Source organism: Prunus dulcis, chromosome 1 (assembly GCF_902201215.1).
Source record: "Prunus dulcis chromosome 1, ALMONDv2, whole genome shotgun sequence".
NCBI classification, from domain to species: domain Eukaryota; kingdom Viridiplantae; phylum Streptophyta; class Magnoliopsida; order Rosales; family Rosaceae; genus Prunus; species Prunus dulcis.
Window position 1 is genome coordinate 8,596,624 of NC_047650.1, and position 17,347 is coordinate 8,613,970.

A 17,347-nucleotide genomic window follows, 5' to 3' on the forward strand; every position below is an offset into this window, starting at 1 on the left:
AAGCCACATAAACATAATACAGATTTTCAACCACCAGGATCAGAATCAATCTCATGCAGCTAATTAGCAAAAACAGCAAGAAATTTCCATGGACACCAAACATTCTTGGGGACAGTAGTTCAGCCTGTGCAATGTACAACCAAGTTTCAAAATACAAGTGCTAAATTTATAGATCTCTTTAGAGAACAAAAAAGGTAAAAAATAAAGCCACAGGCAGTTGAGCTGGGATCTTATCACAAAAGAAGATTAAATACAGTGAACATTGTTTAATATTATACACAAAAAGCAGAAAGTATAATCAGTAGGAGATCTTTTACAGCAACTGTTACCATAGTCAGTTGATCATAGTAGGAGCTTTGATTGGTGAAGAGTCCATGTCCATGCCATCAGTAGTCGGCCTGGAAAGCTGGTTTTAGGTAGCCTCTGAGTGATGCAACATTCTTGGTGGAGATTTCATTCACTTCTCAATGCTTCACAAAACTGGATTTTGAACCTTTTGCAGTCAGATTATTCGACTTCTGTTTGCAGCTGGGGTTCTTGTAAACCTCATAAAAATACAATGAAGAAAATGCTTAACTTTCTTATAAACTCATAACTGGCGGCAGGAAGTCTCTCATTGCAGCTTGTTAGGAAGATGCTATGCCTGCCAACAGCTCTTGAGAACCTCCCAAGTGTCCCGGTACTCGCTGTCTTATTTCTTCAAAAGCACATAATGTTTCAGAGTCCAGACCTCCAGCAAACTGCAGAGTTCCACAATGTAGGCAACTCAGAGGACAAATATAAAAAGGGGTATTAAGGGCATATGACATAATATCAAGAAGAAAGTCAACAATTGCATTCCATGTGTAATTCATCATATGAAGTCAGCTTCTAAAATTTTGTAAGCTTGAAGATCTTATGAAGTTGGTTTGTTAAAAGGTTGCCTTATCCCATGATAAGAGGTCTGTCTTGTAGTGAAAAGAAGATTGGAACAGAAAAAAGGGAAAACAAATCCAGTTGCAGCAACTTTGTTGTTACTCCCAGGTAAGAAATCCGATTAGACAGGGAACCTAAGAAGTCTACATAACAACAGAAAATTAGACAGGGTACCCAAGCCATTTTATCCAAACCACCCAGAAAAATGCCTCTTGTGATGAAACATAGTCCCCCAAATCCATCATATGTCCAGTCTCCATTAACCTACTATGAGGTCATAAACTGAGATACTGCACAGCAAAGAAAGGAGTTTCTCCTTTTTATCATTCTTGGTCACTGTTCAGCTTCTCATAATAAAGAGGGTGGGTGGATTCATATTAGAGGGAAAAAAAACACTTGAAAGTGTGAGTCATACATTTGCTGCTCCAAAATTGAAACAATAGCCCCTGTGATATTCAGTGCAACCCGACTTGAATGCCCTTATTTACTCTTAAATGGATTCATTAGGCTCCTTGTTAGGTGGTCCTATCCATACCATAACTATGAACAAACATAGAAATTGCTGACTGAAGGATTACCTGGTGAGCCCTATATACAAAATGCACGCCCTGAAGCAGAAGAGATTCTTGACTTGTTTCTCTATCTGAATTCCGAATGGATTCAAGCTCCATTGTCACCCTCTTCATGTAAACATTAGCCAGATTCATGGAAGCCTTCTTTATCTACACAATTTGGGACAATATAAACATAAGCATATTCCTCAATAGCCACTAAATAATGATGTACACAAGGCTTTAAAATAATTCCTGACATCAGATTACAGACAATGAGACAGAACAAAGCCACTAAATACAGCAGGAGATATGCTGATATAATCTACCAAAAATGTCAAGATACTTTAAAAGGTTTCTGCCATGCTGAAATCTGTATTTTTCAGATTAAACTGCATAATTTCATTATCACCCTCAATATATTAGAGAATGCACATAAAGAAGCATACCTTACTCACAATCCCAGAATCAAGCATCCAATCAATTGGAATTTTCAATTCCTGATAAGAACGCATAACTGAGTTTCTTAACTTAATTAGCCTTTGTATACTTCGCTCCGACCTTAGACAATGAGATGAGAGAGAGCAACATTAACATGCTGGGCCTAGAAATACTTTTAACAAATATAGAAGATAATTTACATAGTTCTTACTTGTCTAATAAGCCAGCCATCTTCTTCAAGGCAGCTGCACATGGAATGTCAGTGTCATCCTTATAAGAAGAAATCTCGCTTTGCAACAGTTTAAGGTCACGATATTCAATTGCAGCTTCTCGCATGGCATCAGCTTTCCTCTCAGGCCACTTAAAATGCTTTAAGACAGCCCGTTCATCAGCCTGTAGAAGGCATGAAAATGTTAGACTTATCCACCCATTTATGTATCTGACTCTCTGAACCAGTTAAGCTTCTTACATTATAATCTAGTAGGGGTGCCCAGTTTCAAAACTTTCCAAAGCAGAAGCCAATGGAAGATTAACATTTTAAAGTACCTAAATGGCCTAAAGTAATGCAAGATAAGCTGAATTGCAATCAGAGATACCACTCGACCATCTTAGGCAGGCTAATAGATTACAAATATTTACAACCCCCTGTTTGTTATATGTTTGGCTTGCAATTCTCTCCACAAAATATATCCTACAGTTGCAATTGATTCTAGAAAATCTTGGCTTCTGCTTATGGAATGGTACAGAAAATATGATACGTTTTTGATTTGGTAAAATTAAAGATATTTGGGCGTTAGAAAGTACCAAGGATGAGAGTTCTCCATCAAGCCAATCCACAAATTTTAGGACATCTTCTATATCAGTATATGCTGCAACCAGCACCTTCTGGATAAGGTCATTGATGAACTCTCCTTTTGTTTGAACATCTGCTTTTATCTGGAAAGAATTGTCATTAGATAATGATTCAAACTTCAAGCTGAGGCAGCAGAAACAAAAGAAGCAATAAGGTATCAAACTCATAAAAGCTTACAGCTAACAGATGTGCTGAACGGTTTTGAATCTCTCCAACTATGCTATTATGTGCACTAATAGCTGATGGTTTATGATGGTTTCTAGATTCTGGAGAGTCCCTCTTCACCTCTTGCTTTCTTAATGAGTGAAAAAATTCTACAAGGGATGGAGCCTTCTGAGTGGCACTGGTAGTTGTTCTCACTGAGGGCTGAGGTGGAGGTGGTGGTGGGGTCGGGGATCGAACTGATGGTGGCGGTGGGGGGGGGGGTGGTGGCCCAGATTGGGTGGCTGCAACTCTAGGAATTGCACCAGTTGGTGCTGGAGCTGGTGTTTTATTAGCACTTTTTTCTTTGACTGCCTCTTTCTTTACTACTGGGCGTTCTAATTTGTTGGCAATCAGTTTCTGAAGGTCTTTAAATTTAGGGCTCTGGTACTCTCCATTTGTCTCCCGCTACATCAGGCAAAACAGAAATGATATCAAAACTACAGATAATTAAGACTACACTTCAGAACAACCAAATTGAATTTTCTGCCAGAAACAGATACAAAATCTTAAAAGCGCAAAACCCACAATCAATTATTAAGAACAAAATCAATAACTGCAGTGAATAAACATTGCAACCAATAAAGGCACCACGTTTTCATGGAAAACAATCACAGACCCATGAAAGTTCGTGTCTTACCTGTTCACGAGTGGTAAAAGCTGCTATCTTTGCTTCAGCAGCAGCAAGTTTCTCAGTGAGGTTTTTGTTCTGTGACTGCAGCTCCACGTTCAAGCCCTGAGCCTTATCCAACTCTGCCTTCAAGGCCAACACCTCAGCCTGCAAATTCATGATCAAACTCTCACTCATGTCAAATCTTTCCTGCAATTCTCTGTTTTTCACATGTGGGTCTTCTTCATTTCTCTTGGAATTAGGATCCGCAGGCCTCTGCGGCCTTGGCCTTGCAAATTGCTCAGCAACCTGGCGATTTCCAGGCCTACCCACAGCTTTAGTCTCTTCAAGTTCCTTACTTTTCTGAGATCCCAACACCAACTCTCCAGATTTAGGCTTGTTGAGAAAAAGAGACCTTCTAATGCTCCTGGAATTGTCACAATTCACATCTGGGGAGACTGACTTTGCTCTTGATGGCCTTGGACTCGGAGACTCCTTTGCTTTGGAAGAAGCTGAAGCTCTGAGATAAGATGGTGGTGTTGGCTGTGACATATTACCAGAAACTTTGCTTTCACTCTTTGTTGAAGATGGTGGCGTCCCTTGCTTCATGCTTATGGCCTAAAGGTATTGTCTTCTCGAAGCAACCTGCAACTGCAACAACAAAACAATGGAACAGAGATTTGATTTAGGAGCTTCTGTTAGATTCTGTACTGCAATGTTGGTGCATGGGTACTTATGGGGCCTGCACTCGGCAGTTGACTTACCTACTTTATACATCAACTTTCATCAATGGCTCTCAAGAACCCGCAACAGGCATCCCTCATTGACCACACCAAATCGAGCAAAAGAACCACTTATCTTGGCCACCTTTCAATCTCCAGCAAATTAGTAACAAACCCAATAGAGAGTTCACGACCTTTGAGACTCTGGAAAATCTGAGGTGCTGAGAACACAAGTATAACATTCCATATTGTGATTGTGTTTTTATCAGTTTCTGTGCACATAATGAATTTTCAGTTAGAATTTGTGTTTAATGCATTTTTAATTCTTGGTTATTTAATGATGACATAAAATAGACTCCATATCACCTAACACGCTTAATGGTGAATTAAATTCAATCCCAGAATTTTAAATTTTGTAAGGAAGAAACGTCCTTTGGGGTTTTATGAGCCATTGAGTATTCATGAAATTTGAAAGGAATCTATATACTCTTGTCCTTAACGATAAAAGAAAAAAGAAAAAAGATGAACCTTTTAAATTCTCTCTTTTAATAGCTAAAAAACAATGATCAACCTTTTCGTGGCCCATTTAGATTTTTTTTCTTTTCAAAATTCTCTTTCATTTTTTCCTTTCATTTAAAATCTGAAAACGGCTAACGAAGTCTAGCTCAATGAAAAAAAATCTCGACTTGTCAGTGCTCTTAAATTTGAACTCTCATGACATCTTAGTAGTGTATGTGAGAAAACCCTCATTCTCTTTCATAAATTTACTTATAATATTTGCTATCATACTTGATGTGCTCATCATGCTCAGATTGCCGTACCGCATATAATAAGAGATGGGTCCGTGACATATAGGGACAAGCACGCATTTATATACTCGTATGAGAGACAAGACTCATGAGAATGATTGGAAGATATGGATGAATGCAGAAACGGAACTCTTTTTCAAATCAAAATATATTTATATTTATATTCAATCCAACGGTGGTTTCTTAATGCGTAAACACCAATCATAATTCACTCATAAATGGAAAATTCAAGTTGTCTTCTAAGCTCAAACTGCTCCCCTCTCCAAATGGTTGGTTGCAAGTCACAATTATGGGCCATTCAACTAATCTCCACACCCTAATTATTAATCCAATTGGCTTAATTAATTATATAGGGTTTAGTGCATGGTTTTATGGAATTTGTTTTTTGGAAAACATTTGATATTGGTCCATATTTTTTTTAAGTGCTGTCTTCCATGCATATGAATTTTCAAATGAGTTGTGTTGTGTTGTGTTTATTTAGTACTCTCTTTGTGATACAGATACTGGTTACTCTTCAACCAATCAAGATGTGTTTGTCCTCACAAGGAAATTGAAAAGAAACAGTCTTGGCTTCGTATGGTCATATTTCCATTTGTTTGTGCAAGAAAAGGAAATGCAACAGAAAGTGTAGTTTTTGTTGGGGTCCATATTCTTTATATTCCTCAATGTCAAAATCAGTATTGGGACGGCTTAATTATTACATACTCTGTCTTGTCTCACAAGGAAAATAAAAATTATATTTACCAATACAATATTCAGATTTTGGCTATGGAAATAAGAAAAAGATAAGGAGGAAAAAAAAGATGATTGTGATTATTTGTGGCTACTAGGCTTTGAGTAGAAATTAAATTAGCAATTGTCAAATTGATATTATGGTAAGATGGGAGCAAAGGATTATTTATCAAAAAAGATAGAATCACTAACTATAGGTCGGTTTATCAACTAACTCTTAGTTTAATGATACTTCTATTTCCACCATCGGAAAATATCCCAAATTCAAATCTTCCACTAAAAGACACAATAAGAAGTTGATCACTAATCCTCGGTAATTTCTGAATTAAATATTGGGGTAGAGTAAATATATTCCAGACTCAAAAATTAAGACAGGAACATCTAAAGACCAGCTAAGACTATTGTTAAATAGTTAATATGGTATAATCCAGTTGAAAAAGGTCTTGACTTGCAGACTAGATGTCTCAAGTTCAAATTCCCACGACATAATAGTTGTGTGTATGTGAAAAATCTCATTTTCCGATAGTTTAGATTATCGTTTATACTATAAAAAAAAAAAAAAAGACTATTGTTAAATATTGTCAAAACAACAAAGTATAGTTGCAGCTTCCAAATCCGACCACATATATTATATATGGATCAGAAAAGTAAGATGAACGCACGGATTAGAAAATATAGTGCTGCATAAAAAGACACGAAAAGCAAAAGCACTAGTTGATTGAGAAAGCTAAAAGTCATCAGCAGCACCATACCTTACTTAACCCTCAAATCAGATGAAAATCAAAGTTCTACTCTTTCTCTTTGTGCCTGCATTTCCTCCGTCATAGTACGTGGAATCCATCTGCTGCTCTACATACACAAAATGAAAGTTTCTCTGTGTTCTGCCAGCCCTGCAGCTGAGTGAACTGAAAAGCCTTTCAACTATTAACATATATAACAAACAGAGGTTTCAAGTTCCAACGTGACCCCATGTGAAAATTAGGTCTGCATGGCTTTCCAGTTTTGATGTTTAGAGGGACCACGCAGATGGGAAAAAGGGCAGAAAAGAAAAACTAATGGCAACCAAAGTGAATAGGTAGACTTGAAAATTTTCCCATTAGAAAGATATGTGTACAAAATTACAAAAGCAAGACACTAAACACATATCTCACCCGTGAAACTTTTTGAATGAACTATATATATATACATGCAATGCAACAGTGCTGCATCAGTGCTGCATGTGACAGTGAGTAATTGTGAGTCTGTTTGAGACTGTGACTTGTTCTTCTGCATGCGCTGAATTTCAAAGCCACCGCAGACTCAAGCTAGCTAAAAGAAATTGCTTGGTGTATGCATGATGCCCAATTGCCTTAATTTAGCTCATGCTTTTGCCTCATATTCTCCAAATTATGGACCACCTTAACATGGCTGATGGCCCCTTACATTGGTTTCAATCTTCACTCGGGCATTGTCAAATTTCAAATTTGCAAAAAGGGTAGCTAGCTAAGATGAGAAGATTTCGGCTAATGAAACTCCGGTTTTTGGTTATCTGAAAAAACTTTTAGCCATTCTAAAAATACTGTACGGAAACAGGCCCATAGAATGCGTAGGTTAATAGGCAAATCTTAGAGAACATACATGAAATGCAGATTGCAGAAGAAAAGTACCTGAAGGTTGAAGATCAACAAGCCAGAAAGAAAACTTGGGGGATGGGATTCCCTTTGAAGGATTTAAAACTTGGAAAGTTGTATATACAAGTTAACAAGATACAATATGTAGTATGGCCAATTGGTTGGTCAGTTGCAACTTTTCATCACATGATGTCTCATTTGTTGTTTTGATTGTGACATATATTGTCTCTAATTGATGTTGATTGAAACGATCTAATTCACGTGAGTAATTACTCAAATTCCTTAATCAATGCTTAATTAATGCTTGAATTTACACTGAAGAGGTTAACATTGTCAACAATCTAACTGCATAACATGTCATCGAAGAAAAGAAAACTACCCGCAATTTGCAACATTACCTCACATGATGTATCATTTATTGTTTTGATTGTGACATATATTGTCTCTTATTGATGTAGATTGAAACTATCTAATTCACGTGAGTAATTAATCAAATTCCTTAATCAATGCTTAAATTTACATTGGAGAGGTTAACATTGTCGATAGTCTAACTGCATAACATGTCATCGAAGAAAAGAAAAATACCCACAATTTAGTACTACTTGCAAATTCACTGTGGTGTTAGATAAACTCAAGCTTAGGTCTCATATGTTTGAGATATTGGGTCATGTTGTTTATGGGAGGGAAGGTCATTTGACTCTAGCAAATGTTACCGCATTGAAATGAGCCCATAAAGTAGTTGATCGGTGATCATGAAACCTAAAATATAGACGGTTCAGATTATGAAAATACAATGTGAATAAGCCTCAACTAATCTAATTTTGATCACCTTATTCCTCTCCTCTTCCTTTCCCGTTGAGTTTTTCCAACTACACGCGAGTGTCTATAAAAATAGGAGGCTTTGGTCCCAATTGGTGATGCTTGAAAAGAGAAGCTGGGATTTTTTTAGTACACAAGCAGAGTATGAAAAAGGTGGCGGGTCAGATCAGAGGTCAGATGTCAATGGCAGTCTCAGTCACCACCAGGGCACTAATATGCGCATGATCAATTCAATAAGTAGATGTAGAAGTAGAACCACCACTCTAGACCTAAAATAAAAATGCTTAATGTCATGGGGTTTTGTATGAGCTTGCAAAAAAGTGGGCTTGACTTGTTTTGCATGTTTGTTTATGGAGTAAAGTTTAATCCACTTTTTGTTGTTTTGTGAATGGAGAAGTTGGGTTGTTGAGGGGCCACTTCAGATGTCAAAGGCCCCAACCCCTTCAATCATTGAAAATGTTAAAACACGAGAAATTGAATGAGCCTTCAATCAATCAAATTATAGTCTTATAACATGTATTACAGCTAGGACTAATAATAATATAACTTGCATGCAATGCTACCAAAGAAGCATAAATGCCATCCTTGATATTGATCAAAGTTTCATGCTTTCCTTTCTCTGCAATGACGCCATTTTTCACCACTGCGATTACATCTGCACCCTTAATCGTGGATAACCGATGGGCAACCACGACTGTGGTTCGATCCACCATGATTCGGTCCAATGCATCTTGAACCACTCGTTCAGATTCAACATCAAGAGCACTTGTGGCTTCATCTAGCAGTAGTATCTTTGGTGCCTTCATTATAGCTCGTGCAATTGCCACCCTTTGCTTCTGTCCACCAGACAATTGAATCCCCCGCTCCCCTACTACTGTATCATAACCCTGCATTGTTTTCCAAACTTAACATGGTTAATCTTCAACCTTCCGAATATAATTTTGTGAATTTTCATCAATTAGTCCTCCTCATTTATAGTATTTGCGGCCAAAAAGAAATTGGCAAACTTGTTAATTCTGTACTGCCTACCTGTTGTAAACTACTGATGAACTTGTGAGCATTTGCCAATTCTGCTGCAGCTATAATTTCAGCCTCTGTTGCATTCCCTTCCTTTCCATATGCAATGTTGGTTCGGATAGTGTCATTAAACAACACAGGCTCTTGGCTCACCAGTCCTATTTGCTGTCTCAACCACTTCAACTGTAACTTTTGGATTTCAATTCCGTCTAATGTAATGTGACCGGAATCAGGTTCATAAAATCTCTGCAACAAAGAGACAACTGTCGATTTCCCACTTCCACTTTCTCCAACCAAAGCAACTGTCTGATAACATATTTCACATTGTAAGTCCAAGAAACTTGAATTAGACTACTCAGGTCCAAAATTTTATGCATTGATTGAAATGACTAAAAGGACAAAACATGTCTAGTTACCTCGCCGTGATGAATGGTCAAGCAAAGATCCTGGAAGATTGGCAGGTCAGGTCTAGTTGGATACTTGAAACTGACATGGCGAAGTTCAATTTCTCCCTTCACATTTTCTATAGTTGTTCCAGATTCATCACTGGAGTCTATTTTCGATTTCCGGTCAAGAATTGCAAATATGGAAGAAGCAGAGCTCTTTCCTTTACTTAAATCAAGGGTGAGGGAACCTGACTGAGACACTCCGACAGCTGTCATCGTGAGAGCAAAGAAAACCTGCAAACCAGGAAAGCAAAATGTTAGCAACGGCCTCAATGGACTAGTAAAGATTTAATTCTTAAGTAACAAGTACTTATTTAGCAGAGTTCGGATCCTCTGCTTATGTTTTCTCTTCTATTTACTTAAAGACTTGTAGTGCAAGGCAGAAAAACTAACCCGGAAAACATCAGAGAATGTTGTTTTGCCTGCTGCGACAAGTCGGGCTCCAGCATAAAAACTGCAGGCATACACAGAAAAGAGAAAAAAGAATGATAGCCCAAAACCAATCCCACTGATTAACCCTTGTCTTATCCCTGTCTTAACAGGGCCTTCGCATTTCTTCTGGTACAATTCAATCACCTTCTCTTCAGCACAAAAGGAAGCAATTGTTCTAATACTCCCCACTGCATCATTGGCTACTTGACTTGCATCCTCGTACATTTTCTGCAATCATTTAAAATTTACAGCATTGACAAAAAGGAATTGTCTTATATATATTATGCATGTGAGATTGGATGATGTTTTGGCTGCACCAGCTACAAGTTCTATACATACATTATGTGTATATATTCTCTTCCTTTTTTCTTTTTTGTTGTTGCAAAGTTTGGACTTTGGAGAAATACCTTTGCATCTGCACTGAATCCTTTCAAGAACTTGACTTGAACATAACCATTTAATCCTAATAAAGGCAGCAAAACCAGGATTATAAGAGCAAGTTGCCAATTTGCCACAAAAGCAATACACAAACCAGCAATTGCAGTTGCTGAATTCTCAACCAGCAAACCTAGTGCATCTCCAACCATCCCACGCAGAGAAGCTGCATCTGTAGAAAGCCTTGCACCAATTGCACCACTTGAGTGCTCAGGATCGTCAAACCAACTTACTTCCATGTAAACCACCTTCTCATAGCACATTGATCGAACTCGTTTTATTAAATTACACCCTGCCACAGCAAAAAAGTATTGTCTTGCTGGCACTGCTATGAAAGCTACCACTCCAAGAACAATGAAGATTAATGCCCAAAACTTCGAATCCTTACGGAGTTGAGGAGGTGGCTCGTAGAAGGTCTTGATTACACTGGATATCAATATCGAAAAAATAGGTAAGATTGCCCCATTGACTGCTGCGGCTATAGTACCTAGTAATAATACTAGGATCTCTGGCTTGTTCAGGTAAGCCAGGCGACGAAGTGAGACTTCTGGAGGCCCTCTTGATGATGCTGAAGCAGGAATATCACGTCCTACAGATGCTGTTTCAAGAGAATCGACTGCAGTGGGCACACCGTATGTGATTGAGAAGGAATGACCGTTACTATTTCCGCTTCCAGATGATCCCCTGCTTATGGATCGTAAGTTTGAAAATCTTTGACTTGAATGTCTTCGAGAATCCACGCTGCTAAGCCTGTCGTGATCATTTACGGCAGTCTGTTCTGACACGCTGCTCATTTCTTGCAACCTTATAAGCTGGCTATATGCTCCTTCAGGGTCCTTAATTAGCTCAGAATGTGGACCTGCTCAGTTGAAAACGATCAGTAAGTGCAAAACCCATGCACTAAGAATAAGATGAATTGTAACATTATGTTGAACTATAGACAATACGATTTGGCCTTCAAATGGCAGAACAGGACAACATAAACAAATGCATTACCTTTTTCAACAATTGTTCCTCGATGTATAACAGCAATGGTGTCAGCATTCCTTACTGTGTTCAAGCCGTGGGCTACGACGACAGTAGTCCGGTTGATCATAATTCTGTCCAGTGCCTCCTGCACAATGCTCTCAGATTCTGCATCAAGAGCACTCGTGGCTTCATCTAAAAGTAGAATTCTTGGGTCTTTGAGAATTGCTCTAGCTATTGCAACTCTCTGCTTTTGGCCCCCAGATAGCTGAGTTCCATGCTCACCAACCATTGTGTCTAGTCCCTAAATGCATAAATCAGAAAATCACAAATAAGAAAAAAGGAATTGAATGAGTTGATTGAAATAATCAAGAGTTTTTAGAAAACTCATGTGATCTCTCTATATTTCCATCTTTTAATGTAACAAAATGATAAGATCACTGGATGTCTCAATAAGCTTCCATGGTCGTGGAAATTAAGAATTCACACAAAAAGTTCAGAGAACAAAATACCGGAACTTAGACGAAGTTTAAATGAATTTAACCTGGGGCAGTTTGTCTATGAATTTAGCAGCATTGGCAAGCTCAGCAGCAGCCCTTATTTCTTCAGTGGTTGCACCATCCTTCCCATAGGCAATATTATCTTTAATGCTACAAGTAAATAAAACAGGTTCCTGGCTGACAAGGCCTATTTTCTGTCTGATCCATTTCAGCTGGAACTCTTTGAGATTAATACCATCAATAAGAACATCGCCAGCTAGAGGGTCATAAAATCTCTCAATCAAACTGATTACAGTTGATTTACCACTTCCACTCTCTCCAACCAAAGCAGCAGTTGCACCACTAGGAATTGAGAGAGAAAATCCATCGAATATTTGTTCATCCGGTCTTGCAGGATAACTAAAATAAACATCCCTCAGTTCTATGTCTCCACGGATATCATGTAATTGTTGCCCATTAGTGTCAGAAGCATCAATCTCTGGCTTTCTGTCAATTGTCTCAAACATCTTATAAGCTGCAGCTTGTCCAGCAGAAAATGCACTCAAGCATGGAGATGCCTGCCCAAGAGACCTGAAAATTTATCATAGAAAGCAGAAAAGTTATATCTTGATCTTCTGAAGAATCACATATCAAATTTTGGACGGAAGGGGGGAGGGGGAGTAGTCAGTAGATCATGCAAAAAAGCAAACATTTTAACTAGTACAATAGTACTAGGATCAACAAATTTGTTCATTAAATTTTACTGAAATGCAACTTACATGGAGCCAGTCAACACAGCGAAAACTACATTGATGACTTCCCCTCCTGTATATCCTTTTTCAAGTATCATCTTTCCTCCAAACCATATAGCCAGAGCATAACTACACATCATAATCAGCATAGCCGAACCAATTCCGAACCCAGATGCCAAACCCTCTTGCACACCGGAGTTGTAAGCTTTAATTAAGGAGTTGTTGTAATTAGCTATAGCTTGCTTTTCTCCTGTAAACGATGCAACCTGAATTGGGAACATAAGTTTTAGTTCTACACTAAGAAAATAGAAATAATAAATTTTTGTTTTAAAGATCTTAAAGACAAGTAGGCCTACTGTTCTGATTGAACCAATTGTCTGCTCTACCACAGTTGCTGCCACTGAATAAGCAGTTTGTCCACTGGATGCCATCTTTGATATAAGGATGCGCATGACGGCACCAGAGAGGACAACAAGGGGGATAGAAGATAGCATGACAAGGGTGAGAAGCCATCCCTTAACAAATGCTACAACAAAGCCTCCTACGAATGTTGCAATTAACTGGATAAAAGTTCCTACCTGCAATAAGAAAATGAAAGGATGAGAGGTTACTGGAGAAAATAGCAACAGCTTAAGGCTTTTGTGTGTGGCATGTAAATACCTTCTCGCCCATGGCCTCTTGAATGAGCACAGTATCACCTGACATCCTCCCAACAATTTCCCCAGTGTTAATTTCTTTATCAAAAAAGCCAATATCTTGCCTCAATATTGTTTTCAAGTATAAACTTCTTATTCGAGCAGCCTGTCTCTCTCCAGTGACCATCCAGCAAGACATCTCTGGCATATAGAAAAAGTTACTATTCTCAGTTCCCAAAAAGCCAAATTATTTGTTTGGTGCACCAGCAGGCAGTTCAGTGTACTTACGTAGAAATGCAGCTGCAGCAGCTCCCACCGCCAAGTAGACAAACTTTAGAGCCACCTGAGAATGTTGAATTGGCGAAATTATATGTGATTAAGCCTTGTTCATTACAATTTCAACTAAGTTCTGATAGAACCAGAGAACCAAAATGGCTCTTAAAACAGAAGTATGCTTACAGTTCTGATAGAACTGGATACAACAAAGTATTGAGTAGAATTTTGTTCTTTACTATTGCCTTGTTGACTCAATTTCTATGAAGATGTAACAGAGATAACTATCTACCAGTTTATAGTCACACAATATTTACCTTGGAAACTGCATCAACCACGTCTTTATTATTCCCAATTTCTCCAAAGGAGGTAATCACATCTCCAAAGATTATGGTCATTAGAGGCATACAGACCCCATTTCCAATAGCGCTGATTGTACCAACAGACATTAACAGGTAATCCAAGGAATCAGCAAAGGAGAAAAGCTTGTAATATGGTACTGTTTTGGTCTCCTTGCTCTTGCTTGTATCTTGTGGGTGGTTTTGAGAGTCCTCCACTGCCGAGTGGCCGTTCGATGCTGTCGTGCCCTGCTTCTTGTTTACATTTCCATCCGCAGGATTTTCCTCAGCCATGTTTTTCGAAGCAATAATAATTTAGTAAAGTTTTCTATATTTGACAAGAAGCACCTCAGAGAACTAAATTGCAACTATATTTTGACAGTAAGCAACTCAAACTTGGATGATGAGTTCAGAGCTGCAAGAGAACATTTATGGATTGAATTAGCAACCAGACACATGTTTTTTTTTTTGGGCACAAAATTGACAACACAAACCAAGGAACATATGCCAACTTAATCTAATTGAATATAGAGTTTATCAGTCAGCAAAAATATAAAAAAATCCACTTATTATTCCAATTTTCTTCTTTTGTGTGTGTAACGTGCATGTGTCAGTATTAGACAACCTGTTCCAGAAGATGAAAGTAGCCCCATTGAAACAACACTGACAGGAAAAGAAAACAGAGGAAAAACAGAACAAATAATAACTGCAGCAATTGTGAGAAGGGTTTGTTGCAATAAAATAAAAAATATCAAAACCAAACCAAAACTTAAGAAGCCTTACACAGCAGGCATGCAAAATGCAGGCACTGAGAAATCACGGGGAAGGTATAATTCTTGTCAGTATTATATATGAACGAAAAGAATGCTGAGAATAAACTTTACAACCGCAGCAAACGATGCAAATTCTATCCTCCACAAACACAACGAAAATCTAAAGTGAGGAATCAAACAAGGAGAAAAGAGAAAGAAACCAAGTGGGCAGCCAGCTAATGCATGCTCTAAAGGTGAGAAATTTAAAGACAAGAGACATAACCACAAACACCTGAAATACAACTCAAAAAGTTGTTGCAGGAAACATTAATATCACCAAAAGATCAATATACTCACTGAAGAGGAAACAAGTTTACCACATTCTAGAAAATGGTTTGATGAAGTTGTTGGATACATGGTTAGTCAAACATTAAAATTATCCAGAAAAATAAAAAAAGTTTATACTTATTAAACTAAGTTGAATTGAAAGACATGCCATTCTAGTCCTCCCTCTGCTCCTCTTCTTGCCTTGCTGCTTTGACAGTGAACAAGTAGAGTTTCATTTTCATTTTTTTTCCTCTTTTGGCCTATGAAAATATAGTGGGTAATCTAACTTGGGTTGTAGTCGAATATATAATTTCAGATCCTCTGCTTGCTGCTAGCAAATTGCGACGCAGCCGTCTTCTTCTGGTGTCCGGTAGTCAATTGTACTAGATCATCCTACCCCACCATCAAATTCCTTTTTCTTTTTTTTTTTTTTAAATAATGAAAAGTTTCTAGAAGAGTACTGCAAAGATATAGAAATCATCTTAATTTTGGTCACGTAACAACACATGTGACGCCAATGAGTCATAGCTTAGTGATAAGAACATTAAACTCTTCTTAAGGAGATTCATTTCCCATAAAAAGGGTCACTTTATAAAGGATTCCGATGCAAAGATAATCAATAACTACTGTTTTTAATCACTTGAGTTATATATTTTATTCGATCACGAGATTAGGTGTAAGGTACAGGCCATGATGCTTTGCCCTCTATAGATTAACCAGTGTCTATTGCCCATCTACATATAACAAAATGAGTAAAACAAGAAGCTGGTATTGGAATTATATGATTAGAATAGAATAGAATACATGGGAATGAAAATAAGGAATAAGACAGAGGAATGGTAGCAAAACAAATACTATGGCATGGAATATGACGTGAGGTGTGTATATTATTGATTCAGGAGAAGTGATGCGCAAGCTTATGCAATTGAAGAACAATCTCAACCACTGCAATTTGGGTGGTCCAATGTGACCATTTGTTTTATATATTATGCGTAACTTGGACTGTTGGAAATGTATGCTAGTACATGTATGTTTAATAAAGGGTTGGCATAATTCTTTTTCGGTGGTTTGGCCTCAATGTCTTAACAAAAGACAAAGAAGGAATCTGACATCAGTTGTGACAAAAGCAATCCTCAGGGGTGTCTTTTTTCTTCTGTTTTTAATCTTTGAACTTCTGGGAAGGATTTGGTGTCCTTGATCTTTGCTTATTGGCCCAAGTTTTTCTTAATTGCAATTTTATTGAAAAGGACCATTGGCCAGCTCCCTCGATGACATTTCCTTATCATTTTCTGGCCCCAACCCCTTCAATGTTTAAACATGTAAAACACATGAAATTGAATGAGCCCTAAATCAATTAAATTTCTAGTTTGTATTACAGCTAGGACTAATAATAAAATCTTGTTATTCAAGCTACTCAATAGATAAATACCAAATCATGAAGTGGGAAAATTTTATGTAAATCATTCAAAGGGGCGGATTTACTTGAAGGGCAGGCTGGGCTGTTGCCTGGCCCAAAATTTTCCGTAAAAAAAAAAAAAAACTACGTATCTTTAGTAGCCCACATAAAATTAAAACAAATAAAAGAATGGTGTTGTTAAACAAACCTTAAAATTAATTGAGTACACCTTATTACTAGACTATTTATTGAATTACTAATTTACCCTAATATAAAATGTACAAAAAGGATATATTGATGTAAAACAAATGTAATTTTAATAAATACATCCTACTCACCATATTCAACTCCAATTAAACGTAAGTGAAAAAAAATTTTACACAGTGATCACCCAATTTCTTTGGACCTGATGTTTCTCGGTATCCACAAGCTAAAAGTCATCATGGACAGTCTTGTTACTTCATTTTGACATCTATGTATATCTTGGCATATGTGTCACACAACTAAGCATCAATATTTTCTAAAATAACAAAGGAAATTTGAACACCCTGTTCGATCGCTTTTGGATTTTCCTCCTGTGCTGTTTGGTGGTTTGTCTCCTTGTGTTTGGGCCTTGTCTTCTTTGGTCCCTACCATGTCTGCGCACGTTTCTGATGATGATACCTTGGTTTCTAGGGTAGACTTCATGATTCCTAAGAGCTTGTGGATTGATGCCTATTCTAACAAGCCTATGGAGACTGGTCCAGTGGGGTCTCCTGGGAGCCTTCCTTAATGTGTAATTGGAGCATTCATGGGTTTGGCATTCGGGGAATGCTTTTGTGCCTGATACTTTGTTT

At 37.8% G+C, this 17,347-nt stretch overlaps 2 protein-coding genes across 2 annotated transcripts; both read right to left on the reverse strand.

The window, feature by feature from the left end:
• Positions 1–54: 54 nt before the first annotated feature.
• On the reverse strand, positions 55–4,710 carry LOC117616618 (protein CHUP1, chloroplastic). The gene is made up of 8 exons (XM_034345992.1): positions 4,336–4,710; positions 3,602–4,222; positions 2,938–3,369; positions 2,712–2,843; positions 2,119–2,300; positions 1,916–2,027; positions 1,494–1,637; positions 55–740 (listed from the first exon to the last, which is right to left on the reverse strand). Exons 2-8 carry the CDS (start codon positions 4,178–4,180, stop codon positions 627–629), a joined length of 1,695 nt encoding a protein of 564 aa, XP_034201883.1. The 5' UTR covers positions 4,181–4,222; positions 4,336–4,710; the 3' UTR covers positions 55–626.
• A 3,971-nt stretch (positions 4,711–8,681) lies between these two features.
• LOC117636166 (ABC transporter B family member 11-like) lies at positions 8,682–14,330 on the reverse strand. The gene is made up of 13 exons (XM_034370694.1): positions 14,016–14,330; positions 13,714–13,768; positions 13,451–13,626; positions 13,147–13,368; positions 12,818–13,056; positions 12,104–12,629; positions 11,590–11,863; positions 10,566–11,452; positions 10,120–10,386; positions 9,697–9,960; positions 9,293–9,586; positions 8,811–9,150; positions 8,682–8,704 (listed from the first exon to the last, which is right to left on the reverse strand). Exons 1-13 carry the CDS (start codon positions 14,328–14,330, stop codon positions 8,682–8,684), a joined length of 3,882 nt encoding a protein of 1,293 aa, XP_034226585.1.
• Positions 14,331–17,347: the final 3,017 nt, after the last annotated feature.

What these genes read in the sequence shown, in the direction of transcription:
- LOC117616618 (XM_034345992.1), bottom strand. Translation starts at nt 4,180, where the DNA reads ATGAAGCAAGGGACGCCACCATCTTCAACAAAGAGTGAAAGCAAAGTT. An exon ending in CTTTTACCACTCGTGAACAG is followed by an intron (nt 3,370 to 3,601) that starts GTAAGACACGAA and finishes TGCCTGATGTAG; the next exon opens with CGGGAGACAAATGGAGAGTA. An exon ending in ATGGCTGGCTTATTAGACAA is followed by an intron (nt 2,028 to 2,118) that starts GTAAGAACTATG and finishes TCATTGTCTAAG; the next exon opens with GTCGGAGCGAAGTATACAAA.
- LOC117636166 (XM_034370694.1), bottom strand. Translation starts at nt 14,330, where the DNA reads ATGGCTGAGGAAAATCCTGCGGATGGAAATGTAAACAAGAAGCAGGGC. An exon ending in TGGTTGATGCAGTTTCCAAG is followed by an intron (nt 13,769 to 14,015) that starts GTAAATATTGTG and finishes CAACATTCTCAG; the next exon opens with GTGGCTCTAAAGTTTGTCTA. An exon ending in TCATCAGTAGTTTACAACAG is followed by an intron (nt 9,151 to 9,292) that starts GTAGGCAGTACA and finishes AAAACAATGCAG; the next exon opens with GGTTATGATACAGTAGTAGG.